General features: G+C 35.9%; 1 protein-coding gene and 1 long non-coding RNA gene across 4 annotated transcripts in view; one reads left to right on the forward strand and one right to left on the reverse strand.

The window, feature by feature from the left end:
* Positions 1-343: 343 nt before the first annotated feature.
* On the forward strand, positions 344-5,058 carry LOC139964127 (uncharacterized). 2 transcript variants are annotated; one of them, XR_011791838.1, is made up of 3 exons: positions 344-633; positions 1,235-1,392; positions 3,093-5,058. It is a non-coding gene; the product is annotated as an uncharacterized lncRNA (long non-coding RNA). The 2 variants fall into 2 exon arrangements; XR_011791837.1 differs by having other exon boundaries at positions 1,235-5,058.
* Positions 4,358-19,082, reverse strand: part of LOC139964109 (complement factor B-like) — a 32,353-nt gene continuing 17,628 nt past the window's right edge. For both annotated transcript variants that reach the window (XM_071965463.1, XM_071965462.1), the window contains exons 8-16: positions 18,697-18,870; positions 17,042-17,298; positions 16,011-16,149; positions 15,415-15,528; positions 14,068-14,277; positions 12,753-12,862; positions 9,275-9,368; positions 8,573-8,746; positions 4,358-5,811 (exon numbers count right to left, since the gene is read on the reverse strand). In XM_071965463.1, the coding sequence (XP_071821564.1) occupies positions 5,375-5,811; positions 8,573-8,746; positions 9,275-9,368; positions 12,753-12,862; positions 14,068-14,277; positions 15,415-15,528; positions 16,011-16,149; positions 17,042-17,298; positions 18,697-18,870 (1,709 nt within the window). In that variant the 3' untranslated portion in view covers positions 4,358-5,374. The remainder of the gene's footprint in view (positions 5,812-8,572; positions 8,747-9,274; positions 9,369-12,752; positions 12,863-14,067; positions 14,278-15,414; positions 15,529-16,010; positions 16,150-17,041; positions 17,299-18,696; positions 18,871-19,082) is intronic.

A 19,082-nucleotide genomic window follows, 5' to 3' on the forward strand; every position in this document is an offset into this window, starting at 1 on the left:
AACTGGTTGGGCAAACAAAGCATTGCCCAATATGAGTAAATATTAACCAACAACTGAGTAAAAGAAATTACACAACTGATATGGGTAAACTTTGTTGTGCAAAAATTAAGATGTAGTTTATTGTTACTTTCTGTTGGGCAAACAAGCTTTATTTGCCCAATGTTGTGCAAAATCCAGCATTTTTGCGCCATTACTATACTGGTACTCTGCGCGATGTGCATGCATTATGAGTAGATCGTATATAGTGAACGTGTTATAACTTACACAATGGCTGACGAATTTGTAGCGCAGTACTCAAGAGGTGGGAAATGCCAGAGTTATGTGCTACATTTGAAGGTGAGCGTAAAGAAAAACTCTGCTTGGTGTGTGCATCGAACACTGCGATCTCTACATATCAGTGGTATCGAATGATCGTTCGTTCTCTCGGTGCTACATGTAGGCTATACCAGGCATACGTAAAGGCTACTAATACTAATTGTATTTCCAGCATAGTTGTATTACGTTAGGCTAGCTTGTAGTGAAGCGATTGACAGGCGCCACAGGCGCGCCCGCAAGTGTGTAACTAGGCCTAAGTTACTCACATTGTATTAACGTTGCGAACGCCTGTGTAATGCAGATCCTTGTCAACTTACGGTAAGCTATGCGTATGCACCAGGTCTCTCTAGCCTATATCTTGGCTAGACAAGGTTTCATTGTAGCACACTTTCGTTGTAAATCATAAATTGTACTCCCTTTTTTTCTTTTAAGTTTTATACGGCAAATGACCACATGAACCCTTATTAGCTTAACGTTAGACCTAGCCTGTCATAACTTAGGCCTAATGTTAGAGCACTTACACGTACGTTGTTAATGCTAGTAGTAGTACATACATACAGTAGTATAATAATGGACCCTTCGAAGTTCGAACACTTTAGCACTAAAATGCTCAAGAATTGTATCTGTTCACACTTCTTTTAAAATGATACTATCGATGGCAGAAGAAACATTCTCGTTAGAAAAAAAGTCGCTTCATAGGTTTCGTCAAATTGATCCTATTGTATTTGTGCCATGGTGAAATTATGCATTCGTTAGGGGTGTCCGAACTTCGAGGGTTTTTCAAACTTCAAAGTAGCCTAAGTTAGGCCTGGCATTTAATGAGTTCTAGGCTATAATAATATTAGTATAGCATAGAACATCAGCGCTAGTAATGCTATAGGCCTATAATGCTGTTTGCATATTTTTCTCTTTCCTACAGGTAGAACAGGACTTCGAATTATTACAAAAACCAACTGCCAACAAATTATACAACAGAGTGGGATATTTGACAATGGACATTTTGTGCTATACAGGCGATCATCCCAAACTGGCCGAACTTTTTGCAGTTAGAGAAGACGTTGGATGCACTGACTGATGGTAAGCCAAATTTATTGTATAGTCATGGCCTGTGAATTCATAGCTAGCTTCATTCAGAGCTTATGCCATGACAATATAGTTTCTCTTTCCAGTATGTCTGTAAAGATGGGTCTATATTTGGATTAACCTTCAAAATATGTTTTTGGTGGTTTATTACTTTTTAAAAATCTATCAAAATCAACTGATCTGAAAGGACCAAATCAGCTGGTTAATGTCAAATGGTGGCTTCTGAACCTTTCTGCAAACTTTCTCCAAACATTGCACTCAATATGATTAATTGGCTACTATTTTATTTGTAGTCGCGTTCGGGTTTGTGTGTGGTTGAAGTGAGACCCAGCCCTGTTATAATATTAACTCAATGACAGTCACTTGGACATGTATCAGTGTTGTTTGTAGGTTCCACATAGGGTTTGAATAATTCCTGTTGATTTCTCAACAAGTGAAATGTTTTTTTGTCAGCAGGAGTAATGACTGAAAACCTCATTATTAGCCTTGTTTACTCATTAATGCTCAATTGAATATAATATTTGGATTAATTCTACTGTCGATAAGCACAAACTTGAAAATGGCCAATGAGATGGATTCCTTATGTGTATACTTTTCCAATGCTGAGGAAAAGAAATTAGCTTGCTGTGTTGTGTACTCTTCTCAAGATGTTTTATGAGCAGGAAGATTAAACATGTTAAAACGTCTAGAAGTTGATTTTTCCAAAAATCTTTGGACAATTGTATTCAGATTTTAGTACGACTGTGTCAATGAAAGGTTAGCACATACTATGGGCTTTTTCATTTTTTCCTTCAAAATCTTATAAAATTTGGCTTGGAATTAGTGTGTAGGGTAGGTAATTAAGTCTTCTAATACAAATGTGTAGGTCCCGTATGAGTACACATGCCACATTAACTTTCATGTTGCTGTTATTAATGTGTATGAGCATAAAGTTGTGGAGCACATTTAGGGCGGTGTGGATCCCTTGAATTTTATCCTCAGTCCTTGAAGTTTTATATGGTCAGACTATAGTGTGCCTTATTAATGTTTTTGTCGTTTATACCTGCAATATACCTTTTTTTAATACCTTTTTTTGGTATTCTTTTGGTGGTACACCTTTTGGTTCATACCAGCTCAGCTGAAAGTTTGTTTAACCTCATAAACTTGGTGTGTTGTTGTTTATAGTGAGCAGAAGAATGCTACTTATTGTGCTAGTGGTCAAAGGTCATTTGAGGTTAACAAGGGCCAAACACTTAAAACCTTGTAAATATCCTAACTTAAAGAGTGAAAGTTAGATGAATCTCATATGTGATGCATATAGGTTTGCCAACATGAGTACATGAATCCCATTGATTATAGTAGAGGTCAGAGGTCATTAGAAGCCACCAGGGCAATTTTTTTAAATTACACTAGTGATGAAATGGGGGAAGGTTCAATAAATTTCATCGTCGGTAGGTAAACCCTGGTCATAATAATGAAGTGATCCGGTACTTGATAGTGCAAGGGAAAGGTCACTTGACATTAATGGGGTGGGCGTTACACTTTGAAAACCTTGTCAAGATAACTATGTTGACTTTCCTGACCTGTTTTTTTCTTTTAATTATACTGGTCCACAGTATCATAGCATTGTGCAGAAGTCTTAAAACTCTGTCTATCCACCTGTTTTTGTTACATTTTATTTGCAACTCAAGGAGTTTATTTTCTTCAATTTGCAGTCAGTGACAAGTGTTAGAGGACTACTGCAAGACAATATCGAAGGATGAGCGACCACAGCCATTCATTCTGTGCTTAGGAGAGAGCAAAGGTTCCCCTCAGCATTTTTTTGTGATAATTGAGAGACATCCAATAATGCAGTCCTCACTCCTAACGGCAGTAGACTATTTGTTTTAAAGTCATCATGTGTTGGACATTAACTTCCAAACTCAATGTAAGGGGGTTTGGGAGTTTTTCCATGCTGAGGTATATGAACTTGGTTTTATCAAAAGTCGTTCACTGAGTGTCTTTGGAGCTTTCGTAGCAAACAGAAGTGTTTAAGGGTCAAAGTGTCTTGCAACAAACTTTTCAAATGGTTTCTCGGTATTAACCTGACATGTTTACATTTTAAGGTTGCTTTAGTTTCATATATATTTACATATTAAAGGGAAATAGTAACTGTTTGCCTTGGCAAACTGTACCTACAAAAAATCTGTATTTTTTTTTTTTTGGGGGGGGGGGTGGGGTAGATTTGTTATTGTATACAGTTGTGAAAGGTTGAGGCAGGGTTGGTATATCAAACAAACATTTAATTTTGTGTGTTTAACAGATCAGGTGCCAGCAGTGTCCCTATGATCACTTATAATTGTGATCTTGAAGCTGCTTTTATTTCTAGTATGTAGAATCAATGTGGGATGTGTAACCATTTGGCTTTTGTTTGAAAAGATGTTTAAATTTTACAGTTCATCAATCATCTAAGCACAATAAAAATGTTAACAAAATATGCCTTGGCTCCTTGTTAAAGCAATTGCAGATACAATGGTGTATCAATATTTTTCGGTTTGTGTGTCCTTGTTTAAAACATAAAATGGTTAGCTTCAATTGACTATATGTTGGAAATTATCAGTGATATTATATTCACTTATTAAGACCAGAGTTGCTTGAAAGAGACCAACATTAAGCTGTACATGATTGTGTGTTGCACCTGTACCTTGTGTAGTTGATGTCAACATACAGGAGGTCTTCTGTGGTCAACACAATTCCAGAACTGAATATAGTAATATAGTAAACAATGGCAAAATATGGATAGCTAATATTTTCAGCTTTAATATTGTTGATATGTGTTTATCCCCATTGTGAGTTTATGAAATTATTGCTTTGGATGGAAGTCACAGATCATTTAACTAGGTAAATAGAAGTCAAGCACTGAATGCTGTGAGAATTCATACTGGAGGAACAATCTGGAGTCGGCTAAGACCAGAAAAAATAAAAGTATGAAAAACATGTATTACTTGTTTGTTCTTTATCATTCTCTGTTTAAGCTTTATAACCTATTAAATAAACCCAGTTGTATGAAAAATGTTACAATCCAATGTTGGTATTGTATTAGTTAACCAACCACTATTATTTTTAACTAGCTGTTGGGCAAGAATCATTGGGTAAAGAAAAATCCATTGGTAAAAGGTTTTACACAACCATTGGGCAAATCGCTGACCAACATTGTTGGGTAAAGGCGTTGGGCAAAGGTGTTGGGCAAAGGTGTTGGGTATTTATTTAACCGTTTGCTGGGCAAAATCATTAACCAACTTAGTTGGGCACTTTTTTGCCCAATATCAACCAGGAGGCATACGGACCCAACGGTTGTGTAAATAATTGCCCAGGTTGGGCAATAATTTGCCCAACAATTTTAAGAGCGTACTACATTTTAAGAGATGCTTCAAATCCTTGAAACCACAGAAGAACAGTACATTCGTGCCAATTAATTAGGAAATAACGAAATGCCAAACCACAAAACTCACTGATAATATCACTGAAAAACGCTATCATCACTAAACAAAAGGTACGTCGGGTTTGTATCTGTGTTGGTTCATGCGATGATATTGGGGCAGGATGAAATCTGTAGAAACACTTCTACTATAGCCGTTGAACTTAAAGCATCAATTGTGCTTGTCTGTATTCGTAAGGTCACAAGCAAAACATTTCATCACTTCTTGTCTAGCACATTTGATGCGATATACTCTCTGTTTAATCTAAAACATTCATTGGTTCACCCTTTTTTATATTATTATTCTTCTGCTGTTAAAAGTGAATCTTTTCGTGGCTTATCTGACAACATTATGTTACAATAACTATCGGCTACTAATGACATTTCTTTACAAATTATGAGAGATGCATCAACATTCAAAGTAAAACAAAGAAACTATTTCCAAAGTCAGTTTTTTTTAAAGTCCTGTTATGGGAAGTGTTCACTATCGATATATTTGTCTGTCTATTAACCGTTACCGGGACCACGTCTGTATCTAATCTATGTGTTCCGCCTCAACCGCGCTGCTTCCGGGTTGATATTTTCATTAATCCAAGGAACAAAGTGTGGGACATTTGCGAAGAAATCTAACTCATTTTGCAAAGCACATCCAATGGTCCAACTGGTGACTCCAATGACAGTCCAACGGCGGGTATCTCCTCTTTTAGCATACTTCACTAAAGGTCCTCCCGAATCTCCAGAGCAGGGTCCTACTTCTCGACCGAGGTACCCAGCACACGTCATAGTTTCATCAAACCAGTCTTCTTCATCGTTTCCAACCAGACTTGTTTCACATTCATCTCGCCGGCGAAGTTGCAAGGTTAGTTCCTGAAGGTAGCGTTCTGGTATTAAGTTGGATCCAGTCTCATTCGCTTCAACTACCCCGTTGTGTCCCCATCCTGTCACAACTGCAGCACCAACAGTGAGCAACCGGTTCTCTGTTGGTGAATTTAAATAATCGAAATGTGATTGAGACAATGTTGTAAATAAAAGCAAGGCGGTGTTCACACATCCAAGTTTATAGCAGCTACGTTCAGTTTATTATCATCGTTCTTACAACGGGGATGAGATGTATTGTAGTCGGTTTGTCATTGGGGCCTATATTTTGTCTATTTAAGTTGCCATAGCAAAGGTTGCCACGGTAGAAAATGATGTTCCTGCGCAGAGAGTTCCGCGGGGTCACCAATGAATGGGTGATCGGAAATCCATAGCTGGGCGTGTGGAACGCCAATTTAACTTGACTTCAATAATTACAGATATCTCTAATTCATTTCCAGATATCTCTAATTCATTTCCAGATATCAAGCATGAAAACATATTCGAGATATCCAAACTTGAGTAAGATATATCAGGAATATAATTAGATATCCTAGATTGAATTCAAGTTTGGAAATCTCGAATTCATTTCTTGACATCTCGAATTCAATTTTGGATATCTCGAATTCAATTCCAGATATCTTAAATAATGTTTCATTTAGTAAATAAATCAATTTGAGATATCTTAAATAAAATTCAAGATATCGAAAATGCAGTTTCTGATATCTCAAATTGAATTGAAGATATCCAAAATAATTGCAGATATCTTCAGTTTTATTCGAGATATCTGAAATTAATTGCAGATATCTCGAATTAAATTGAAAATATCTCTAATTTTTGAATATATGTTAATATTCTTCATAAATATGAAACACAAAAGCGTATGTAATCACATCAATTAGATTATTATACAAATCATTTCTGTACTTAATAAGGAAACTATTCCTTTTCGATTCACTCCAATTATCGTTCTTACGGGAACTATACTAGCAAGACTGCTACACAGGCGTGCCATCATAACAATATCTATGACTTTCTATGTTATGTTATGGAAATTTGAACATAAAATGGGGCTCTACCCAACAGCCATTTGGCACTAAACTGAAATATGGTTGGTTGAGGGGAATGTGGCACGTAACACGATGAATTGATGTGGAAAAGCTTTTGGGGTGAGAAGGGGGTTGGGGTTCAAAGCGTTGTGTGTGAATGTTCCATCTGTGTGAACAAAAAAGTGTGTCACGAACTCCCTTTCCTTATGACCGAAGGACTCCCAATTTGGCTTGGTATTTGCTGGCCTTTAGATGGATTGTCAACGTGAGCTATGGTGTCATAAGGTTAAAGGTTCGCGGTCAAAAGTAAATTTTGACTATCTAACTATATAACAACGTTTGGCCATGTCGCACATACTAAAATGACAACATGGTCGAACCCCACAAATCCGTGTGTGATATCAAACTCTTTTAAGGTGAAGTTTCCAGTGCATCATTAAATGTAAGAAGCCAATAACACATGGTCAATTGAGGTCAAAGATCAAACTTTGCGATTATAAAAGCAACAAAATGGTCGACAGTGTCGCTAACACTTGTCTTAAGTCGTATAGGAAATTGCTGCCTTGACTGACGATGATTAATTAATAAATTTCATGCAATTTAAATTAAAAGAAACGAAAGGCTTCTTTTGGCTAATATGCATATGCCACAACGACAAAATAGGTCACAGTGTAATGCTCAAGATAACAGTAACTATTGCAATGAAAGTTTAAAATATGTTAATTAACGTAAAATGTCAAAGGTCTAAAAAAAGTGTGTAGCAAACTCCACTTCAGTTGTGAGGCTCATGTAGGACAATATGGCTCGATGTATGATGATCGATGTGCCTCTGGTGTGATGACGTCACAGTGGTCATATACCCAAATTTCGGAAGAAATTTGTAACAACATGGACTGCTTATACAGCTGTAGTGGTATTCACGTTAATGACCTAAGTAGACCTTCATATTGTCGCTGTTAGTATGTTTGCTGTTTTCAAGCAACAGTTTATATTCCATATATTCTTTTGGAACTATATATATATATATATATATATATATATATATATATATATATATATATATATATATATATATATATATGTACATATATATATATATATATATATATATATATATATATATATATAAATATATATATATTTGAAAACGTAATGAGAAGGAAATCCAGAACAGTGAAACAACTTCCAGCCTCTACCGGGATTCGAACCCGGGCCTCCCGCTTTGTACGCGGACACCCTAACGAGCTAGGCTATGGACGCTGATGGTATGTCCAGCGGTTCGAAACCAGTAAGGAAGGTCGTAATTTTACTGTAGACGTTTGACACCTGTATCGAACAATACTAGTTCTGTTTTTGGTGACATATTTTGCCTTACTCTAGAGATCAACATGATGCTAACGAACTCGAAATTATTTGTAATTCCTAAAGCTGGATCTCGAAAGTTATACTTTGAATATTAGATATACTGTAAATATATATATATATATATATATATATATATATATATATATATATATATATATATATATATATATATATATTTATATATATATATAAATGAAAATCGTAATGAGTTGGAAAATCAAGAACAGTGAAAAAACTTTCAGCCTCCACCGGGATTCGAAGCACGGGCCTCCATATATATATATATATATATATATATATATATATATATATATATATATATATATATATATATATATATATATATATATATATATATATATATATATATATATATATATATATATATATATATATATATATATATATATATATATATATATATATATATATATATATATATATACATACATAGGGCGCTTGGTCTAACCTTTTGCGGGATCTGGCAGACAAGCCTTTCTAATAAGAAAACTCAGTTTAACAGGTTTTCTGAGTTGAATCAATGCTATGTCATGACTCTTTGTGTCATCATCGTAGTCGGGATGCAGAATGGTCTGGTTGACTTGTAATTTCTTCCGTGACCAATCGAATCTATTCACAATGCCTATAGGGTATTGAAGGGAATAAGAAGTCAATCAATAAAATGTACGAAAAGATACTTAGTAAAACATGTATGCTTCTCCGCAAATCCCTGTTGGTATGCATGTGTTAAATATGATGACTGAAGTATTACTAAGCGCCAAAATACTCAACTTAAAGATATTGACTGCAATAAAACAGATCACGAGATATATCTTTCGGAGTACATCAAAGATATATGTCAAAACAAGCTTTACTAGTGTTTGTTTTCTATGTACAATCAGAGAAACCATCCGATTGTATGACTTCAGCAAATTCATGCACAATTGGATATTCCCAGAAATAAATGGATAAAACTATAGATAATTAATATCTGTAATTAGAAAGTAAACGTAAGTTTGTGCTAATGAAAAGATTTCTGAACCCGCTCCGGAGGGCGGTCTGGACAGGAAGATTTGTCTAATTCTTCGTAGACTGAATGTTAAAATTCCCCAGTCCCCACCCCAACTGAATGTTTTTTTCACCGACTAGCGGTGCAGGTGGGAGCGCTCACCTGCATAAGCTTCGAAAGTGACATTACCATGGAGACAACTTGCTGCCGTCAAAATCCAGTTTGCCTCAATAAGCGTTCCCCCACAGATGGTGTTCTGTCAGAAATTGTGTTTAATGTTGTTCAACTCAAAATAATATAATGATATATACAGCATTCTTTCTATAAAATGATATTGACATTTCAAACACCTTTATTTATGTGGTATGTAGTGCTTGGCCAACCAGATCATTGTATTAATCGATATGTTGTTAACAATTCATAATTTCATATATAAAAATTAATAATGACAGTATTTACTCGAATGTTTTAATGTCGAAGAACGCTTATATAGTAAATGATTTATTTTATGGTTATGCCTTATAACCTATACTGCATTCACCAAGTTTGATATTACAAATTATTTCCCGTTTGACTTTTTATGATGGAATTTTTAGTGGTAATCCCAGAGAGTGGAAAGCCAATGTTAGGCCAATTGCAAGCCTTTCTGATAATGTTCTGCGTTTGATAAGTTTTACAATTAACTCACGTCCAACTAAGGATACTTTATTAAAAGAATTATTGGTACCAACTAATGTTCACATAAAATTAAGCTATTAGAATCTCCCATGTGTACATTTTGTAATTCTGAGGATGAGACCCTCGAACATCTATTTTGGTCCTGTCCAGTTATTCAGATATGTTTGGCAAGTTATTTCTGCACTATTTTTGAGACACAACTTTAACTTTCATTTGAAATATGTGAAGTTTGGATTATTATATGAAATTAAGAACCCGATAAACTTTGCATACTGTACTTTTTTTTCAACTTTAAATTAAATAACAAAATTCCTAACGCATTAATTTTCAATAGAAGTTCAACTTTCTATTACAAGTAGAGCGACATTTCCTATGTCCACAAAATGATAACTTGGGCATTTAACGTTTCCAAGAAATTTTCATTGACTGTGTAAATTAATCTGTTTAGCACATAGTTTAGAAAGTTGAAATTTATTGTTTGAAAGTGCTGAAGATTTCTAATTTGTATATAATGTACTAATTGCCAATTGAGACATTTGACTGATATCACGAGGTAAAACCAGAGGGAAAACCCTCCTAGCGGTTACTTGCCTTTAAATATAATGCATATGCAGCGCAAGAGTAGTTTGCAAGCCAACCCTGGTTGAAGTTTTTACTTCAGTATTAATCTAAACAGAGCCAGTGCTTACATGGTAATATATAGAACTTGTCATCAGACAGGAGACTACATAGACTACATAGATAACACTATAGTGCTTCTTGTCCATTTATTACATAAATAGAAATCATTGCAGGTTGTTATGAAACTTTATCAACAGTTTTTCCCCAAAAAATGAGTTTCTTCCGTTTTGTCCGGAAGAAACTGGAAGAAACCTATTTCTTCCGAGTGGAAAAAACCGCGGTTTATTCCGCGGTTTTTTCCACCCCCGGAAGAAACCTGCGAACCCTGCACTGTACTATGGTAAAAAGTGCCTTGATCAAACTTTCTTGGGCAGGAAAGGCAATTTAGTTTTAATTGTTTTTTTTTTAAATACTGTAAGAGAAATATGATCTCAAGAGAGAAGATTGAATTGTATTCACATCAATTGAATAAAATTCTATGAGAGAGAATTATATATTCATGCCAAGTATATTGCTTTGAATAAAAAGTAACTCTTATGGAGAGCAATGTTAGTTAATTAAATAATTTTGACAAATTTCCAGACTGGATGATAATAATTTGGGCTTGGTATAAATCTGTTCTTCATGGTCACTCATCTAGGGCACCTGCTCCCATGTCTAGTACGTTGCAGTTGGTGACATTGTTTTGTACATTAGCATTAGATCTGTACTGATAACATTTCACTTTATTCATAAATGTTCCATTATTGCTGCAAAGCTGTACCATTTATATCAAATAGTGAAAGATTTGGTACAGTTCAGTATTGAGTGCTTTCCAACATGCATTGTATATACCACAGGAAATGACAAAGTTGCTTCTATAGTCTCAGTATTAAATACTGTGTGTGTCCAATGAAACTACCCGAGTATAGTATATAATTTTCACAGAGAATAAGAACTGATGTTATCTGACTTTGTTTTATCCAGTGTTTGTGACAGGAAAAAAACTATGACCAGTAGAAAAACAAAAAAGACAATTGGGAATACAGAGATGGCGATTAACCACTTCTTAATGTCAAGAGGTAATTAACACGCTGATACAAGCAATGTTATGGGAGCAACTCATCCATCATAGATAATATAAATGAGCATAAATGAATAGTTTAGCATAAACTCCTGGAAAGAACTTTTAAAATACTTGTAAAAGGTAATACAAGCAATTTTATGTTAGCAACATTATGGGAGCAACTCATCCATCATAGGTAGTACCATGAATAGTTTAGTTGAGTAGAGCATAAACTCGTGGAAAGATTTTTTTAAAAATATTATTAGGGTATTAACTCTTGGAAAGAACTGTAAAAATAATTGTATATGTAGTTGCGTAAAAACACAGGGAAGTCTAAACTTTATCATATGATGTGATGGACTCAAGTAAGAGCAAGAGTAATGAAAAACTGTTCAAAGTCTTAAGACAGTCGAAAGTTGGAAAACTCCCACTTCACAAAATGTGAATTAATTATTTAGCTATGTGCCTACGTAGACTTTTGACCTCCACCTAAAACAGCAAGGAGGTTTATCATTTGGGTAATCTACCATGCATATATAATCTCTTTTTGAAGATAGAGTTCTCAATATGATACTTATGATATTTTGACATTTGGACCTCTGCTGATCCCATACGACCTTTGACCTCCACCCATATGGTTCTTTAACTCACTATTAGTCATTTGGGATATCGTGTTTACAAAGTTTGTCTTTACAAGACTTTACAGAGTGTGACCCAAAGAACCTGTGACTCCAACAAAAGACAATAAGGTTCTTGTACTAATTATGGGGAACCACCGGCAAAATATGACAGCCAATAACGTCCCTATCGTGCTTACCGGGATTTTAAGTTTTGACCCACTGGTGTTCGTAAATGAACTCTGACCTACACCACATTGTGTACACATTTTACAATACATAAGGCTATACAACCATGCATATATTAGCTCCTTTGATGTTCAGGTTCTGGAGAAACAGCATTCTTGAGATTTTCACATTTTGTCCTCTGCTAACCCCAAATGATCTTTGACCTCCATCCATAACATTATCGTTCTTATACTAATTATGGGGAATTATGTTAAATATAAAAGCAGAGGTTGATTATCTTTTGCGATACCGTGTTTACAAGCTAGGCAACACACACACCCACAGACACACGTTGACTGCCAAGGTTACTTGCCCTTCTATGGCAATAAGCAAAAACAGAGGAGAAATCAATAAACAATAAATATATATATATATATATATATATATATATATATATATAAAACTATAAAGGCAGTATGCCTTTCGCAGTACATACAATCGAGACACTTACACCTATTTCAATGTAAATTTGCCACGGCCAGTCACCCAATTCAGCAGGTGTATCTTGAACGCTATCCTTCATTGATACTCTTCGGGAAGAAATGCCGCATTCATTGTAATCTGAAAATGAAATCACATGTTGTATGAAGGAACGGAATAATGCGTGCAGAAGTGTTTGATGTATAACGCAATTGAGAAATAACAACGTTAATTCTGATTTCATCTTATTTACTACCTCTTTAATGTTCATGCATACTCACATTTACAGTGGGGAGAGGTGTAGATAGAGGTGAGGGTGGAGGGAGGAGGAGAGAGGAGTAGAACCACCTCTTTATTATTTTTCACGGAGGTAACAGACACCTTATTCTTTTGTACATTGCATGTTCGATAAAGTCGTTTAAATGAGAGCAACATCGCCACATCATATTATGTTTTACTATTTCGACGGAGGACATAATCGTGGGCTTATTCTATTTCACTCAGTTAAAACCCAGAGAAGTCAAAGTCATATTTGTAAAATATGGAATATTCCATATTTATAACAGTTGAGTGGGACTAATAGATCGTCGACGTTAACTCTCTGGAAGCGGAAGGTAATCTTTTTAACATTTTAACTATACTAGAGCGGTCTACCTTTTGATTTGTGCATGCGCATGTGTGTTTGAGTCGCATCTGTGTAATGTTCTTTGGCTTTTGGGGGAAATAAGGATCAGCTAGGAAGGAGTCTCCCGGGAGCCAATTATCTGTGAGTTCGTTTTACCTTTATTTTCATGTAATCTTTTCTACTCCAAAACTATTCGATGCAGGTCAGTAGAGCCGAGTTAACATCATATTGATGCATTATATTAACCAGAGAACAGTGTTTGTGTTTTTTTTCAGTCTTCTTGTGTCACTTCCCTATCAATCAATTGCTTCAATCGTTCAATTGCTTTCATCGTTTCTCACGGTTACCGGCTATACAGCCTGCTTGTTTGAACACCAGTGACATGTTGCTTAGTACTTAGATACCAAACTTTATTTTAAAATTGGTTTTCTTACTGCACACTTTTAAAAGAATTCTTATTTTCCAATCACAAGCAAGTAAGAACATAAGCTCATTAGCTTGAAATGGAAAAAAAAAGCTACCTTAGCCAAGCCTGCCAAGAATGACATTCCAACTGCCTCGATTCCGCACAATGCAACTTACATCATGTTTACAGTATGCGTTAAATACACTGCTGATGACAATTCATAACAACTATAAATCCTATACAGGAACTCCATATAGGAAGAACATTACAGTACAAACCTTTTAATGAAGAATTTGTCTTAATACATATACTTACCGATTGTTTGATTGGTGATTATCTTGTTGAATTCTTCAAGCGTTGAGTAGTCTTTCAAAAAAAAAAGATGTTCGTTTAAAGGTTCACTTGCCAGAGCACTGAGTGGCCGTCTGGTAGCGTTCTCGCTAATTCCAATGCAATGTATTATAACACCTTGGTCCCTAACTTCTTTGGCATACCTTTGTGGGTCACCTCCTTCAGTAGCATACCCTGTTATAACAAATACATACACATGACACACACACGCAAACAAAAAAGTGCAGAAATTAGAATTGGAATTAAGACGGTCTTAAAAGTATGATAGTATACAAAGCTATATCGCTATTGCTAGACGCACTCGGTCTACCGCCCCGTGCTCATGCATTGAGTAATACCCCCCCCCCCCTCCCTCGCTGATCGTGCATTATCCTGCGATAAACAATATACCGCATCTAACTATTAGGCCAGGTTGAGAATCAGGGCCACAAACCAACAGGGGAATATAATCTGTAGTAGTTTTGTTTCAAACTGTGATGGTGGATCCAAAATTGCAACCTATAGTTAGCATACTTCAGGGTGCAACATTGTTTTCTCACAATTTATTTTCATAATATTGCAATGGGGTGTTTACACCGAAGGGGCTTGTTGCCAAACCATACTTGTTTGCTTAAGTAGAGTAGCTCAGGCAGCTGGAATTAAGTTTGCCCATATACTTTATTTTGCAATTTATATTAATCCTCCTCTGAGTCTGGCGTGTATTATACATAGGTTAATGCACGGTCAGCTGACGACAACAGGTCAATCAGATTCGAGATTTGTTAACAAGTGTGAATGTATGACGAGTAATGGGGATGAAAGATACATATGAAACAGTTGAAAAAAATATTAACGTAAATGTGAAATTAAGTATGAAAGTAACGATTGAAAAGTCAATTCGAATGGTGTTCTGTGCTTTTGATAGATATTAAGTCCTGCTACCTTAAAAAATATGAAGTTTGTTTTAAAGCAGAAAAAATTAGTATTTTTGGAAACCACCACAATCACAAATTTATTCCGCCACGTTAACCTTTGGGGAAGAAGATAACTTTTTGAGAAAAAGGTTGAGCTTTAACAAAAAACAAATGTTTATCTTTGACCCTACATGTGATAATAGTAATATAACAGTGAATATAGGAAATACGAGATTGTATGTATTAATTTAGCTCATACCCATGTTTGTATGGCATCAGTCACATTCTCCTTCCTACAGAATCACCTGTATTGTGTCCTTAGTTCTACATTATACGGCAATCACAATAACTTGAACCTTTCAATCATTACAATGGCTACAAAAATATAGCTAAACGTCTTTGTTATTTAGATACATACCGTCAGTTATAAGAAATACTGTCTTAAAACTGTTTTCCCTATTGTGCCTTGAGGTCAGTGGAAGCATCACCGTAGACAAAATCTGGAAGGCTTTGGCTATATTTGTTCCACCCCCTGAATGAGAATGAAAATGAGAATGAGAATGGGAGCGGAAACGAAGGAAGAGGCTGAGGAGAAGGAGAAGGAGAAGGAGAAGGAGAAGGAGAAGGAGAAGGAGAAGGAGAAGGAGAAGGAGAAGGAGAAGGAGAAGGAGAAGGAGAAGGAGAAGGAGAAGGAGAAGGAGAAGGAGAAGGAGAAGGAGAAGGAGAAGGAGAAGGAGAAGGAGAAGGAGAAGGAGAAGGAGAAGGAGAAGGAGAAGGAGAAGGAGAAGGAGTAGGAGAAGGAGAAGGAGAAGGAGAAGGAGGAGGAGGAGAAGGAGAAGGAGAAGGAGAAGGAGAAGGAGAAGGAGAAATCATAAATAGAGATGTTCGAGGCTAACTGACATTTTCATGGTAACCATCTGAACTCAAGGAATCTTACCTACACGATTCAAATGACATTCTTAAAATGATTGTTACCGAACAAGATAATATATAAGGCATGCTTGAAACTCTTACCTCTGTATGGTATACGATCAATTACAGCAAGGACATCGTCAGTTGAATCGAATGCTACAGTATGAAAGCCAATTTCTACCTCACTGTTGAAAACCAACGCTCCGATCCTCAATGAGTTTTGTCTATTGGTCACACCAATCTACAAAATGTACAGGATAAACTTGGTATTGTGTTTGGCAAGTGCCAGGAGCGGCACTGTGAGGGAGAGTGCTTGTGGGTGTTCTGCGGTGAAGGATCCCCAAGGAAATATTTTTGGCCAGGCCTAAGCGACGGTCGTCGTGAAGCTTTTGCGACTTGCCAGGAAAATCATGACGTTCCGAGAAATAGTTAAAGGGAACTTCTAAAGTCTCATCAGAGCTATGATCTACCCATTCTATTAGGGAGAATGATTGTCGCCCGGTTTATTGGGAAGGAAGTATTAAACTGTTTGAGTGCGATAATTACACCTTAAAAACAAGTCATTCTGGTTACTTGATACAAAAACGCAAGGTCAGTTTTCATGTAGTTTAAGCTTTCAAATGTGAGGAGCTGAAACCTGTTCCACAGAAGAATTTTATAATATGGATGCTCTGATGGTCACCTCAACATTTTGACGTTTCATCTCAAAGTTGTAACTTTTTATTTCGAAGTTATTACGTTTCTCCTCAGAATGTTGACATTTTATCTCAGAACTTCGTCGTTCGTTTTATCTCAAAATTTCGACGTTCATATATCTTTCGAGCTTCGAATTTCTATCTCGATCTTTTGATGTTCTACGCCAAGCTTTATATTTACATAATATGTGTCACAAACAATAAAACACACACACGATCTTATAAAATTTGCTTTCGCAAGATATCAAAAATGCGTTCGGGCTTCGTTTACACACACATATCCACACCATCACGTGGATACTATCTACCTTCGCCAAAGAATCAAGAATAATGCATGCCCACTTGCATAGCTGCCCATACTATAAACCATGGTCAACATTTTCATCTTCAAAGTAATGGATATATATTAATGTAGAGGATGCTATTCTCAAAACTTACCTCTTTAACGAGTTTTTTCGCAAACCTTTTCCCCACATTGAAGTTATCTTCGCCAATGCTTGAAGATCCGTCAAACATGAAATAAAGATCCAGCCCAGTATCGTGGCTCAATGGGATAAATCGTGCGGTTCGATGGAAATTAGTGTTTGTAGTCTTATGACTCACTGCAGCTTCAAAAAGTGCGCTAGCTTCAAACCTGTCTAAATTTTCTCTCATCTTTAACGACATCTCGTGGATGTCGTCAAAGTCTTGATTGCCTTTGAAAGGGTTAACAATGAGTCATATGATTATCGATATTATCGATATTATTACCCTTATATATGCGAACATACAGGTACATTCCAAATAATATTCTTAAAAATGTTAGAAATTTTAATCATATTGATGAAGCTCTTACTTTTAATAAGAGAATATTATCATACCATAATTGATAAATTTTTCATTATACTCTATTTAGTTAGTAATTAATTACTAACTAAATTTTAGGATCTATTCGTGAATATCTTTAAAAAAATTAAACAAAGTGACTATTTCTTCAATTAATATGTTGACAGCTTGGAAAACTTTGATAAATTTCGCATTATTAGATTGATCAACCCGTTATTTGGATCACTCACATTCACAATTCAGAATTTGGCAGCAAAAATATCCACATGGATCACAAAAGAATAAAAACTAAATTTTCGGGGACGGGGCATAGCACTTTACGAATATAACGCAACGCTGATGGCGCCAATATGAATTTAAAGCCACTCAGTTAGACAATTGACATTAGTAGAAAAATTTATCGAAATTTCGTGACAGAAAGTTGAATTTTCGACATACAATGTCTTCATTTTGAGCAGATAGTGAAAACATTGAGATAAGATAGTTTCAGTTAAATGTGAATGCAAAACGTCGAAATTTCAAATAAAAGAAGCGGAAAGGAGTAATGATTTGAGACGAAGCAGTACAAATTTCGACATAAAAATGCGATTTCGAGAATTTATGAAATAAGTTGAAATGTCGAGAAGAAGTCAAAATTTTCAAAAGATGTCCCCCCCTCCCCCCGGAGAATCTAAGTCAAAATAACTTAATCGAAAGTTTAAATTTGGATTTTGAGAATGTAGTGGAAATTTGAAAAAAATAGTAAAAAATTGAATGTCCATATCGTTATTTTGGCCACCTTTCTCTTTGAAACACCCCAGACCCCATCAGTTATCTGTATCGCACCCACCCGCCCCCCCCCCCGCCAGGAAACCTGCTTACGCTACTATATAGTTCTGTTCTTATTTGCTCCTCTGATTCTTTGAGGGGCTCCTATACAATTGAATATGTCCAAGTTGATGTTATTTGCTCCGTAAGAGATGACTAGGCTAACGTAATCGAGATGTACATGTTCAATCATGATGATGACGGGGAAGGGGATGAGGGAGTCAATCGCACATTAACCGACTATGTATAGGTTTACTCTTTTTGTTGGACACAAATCTTTGAAACTAATACGACAACCAGATCATGATATTATTAGACCGTGGGTAGTTTCCTGTGTATTTTCCTTCGCCACCATAAATACAATATGGGGCCACCAGGGGCATCATTTGTTGGAAGAGCACCCCTCACCGCTCTGTCAGTGACTGGATTCTCATTGATGAACCCTCGTTTTACATACTTACCAATGCATTTCACTGGTTCACCTGACCACATGCCGGTCGGACGACAACTTCTAAACTGTGACCCAATCAACGTATAACCTGCGTTGCAATAAAATTCTACGCCGTCATTTGCATTATACCGATCGCCAGTCTTGTAACCGTTCAGTGGTATACCCAGAACAGGGCAATGATTTTCTAAAGTAAAAACACAAAAATAAATTGATATATCGACAAGCCAGCAAAATACTACGAAGAGCCTGCTCTACGTCTCTATATGCTTAACCTGTGGTTAAATCATTCAACTCATAACGTAGTAACTTGAAGAATTAACCTAAAAGGAGTATACAAATTGTAGCTTATTTGAGTCAGATCTGTTGCCCTGGTATTCTTGACTTATTGTTAAGGTC

This window comes from Apostichopus japonicus, chromosome 22 (genome assembly GCF_037975245.1).
Source record: "Apostichopus japonicus isolate 1M-3 chromosome 22, ASM3797524v1, whole genome shotgun sequence".
Lineage (NCBI taxonomy): Eukaryota > Metazoa > Echinodermata > Holothuroidea > Aspidochirotida > Stichopodidae > Apostichopus > Apostichopus japonicus.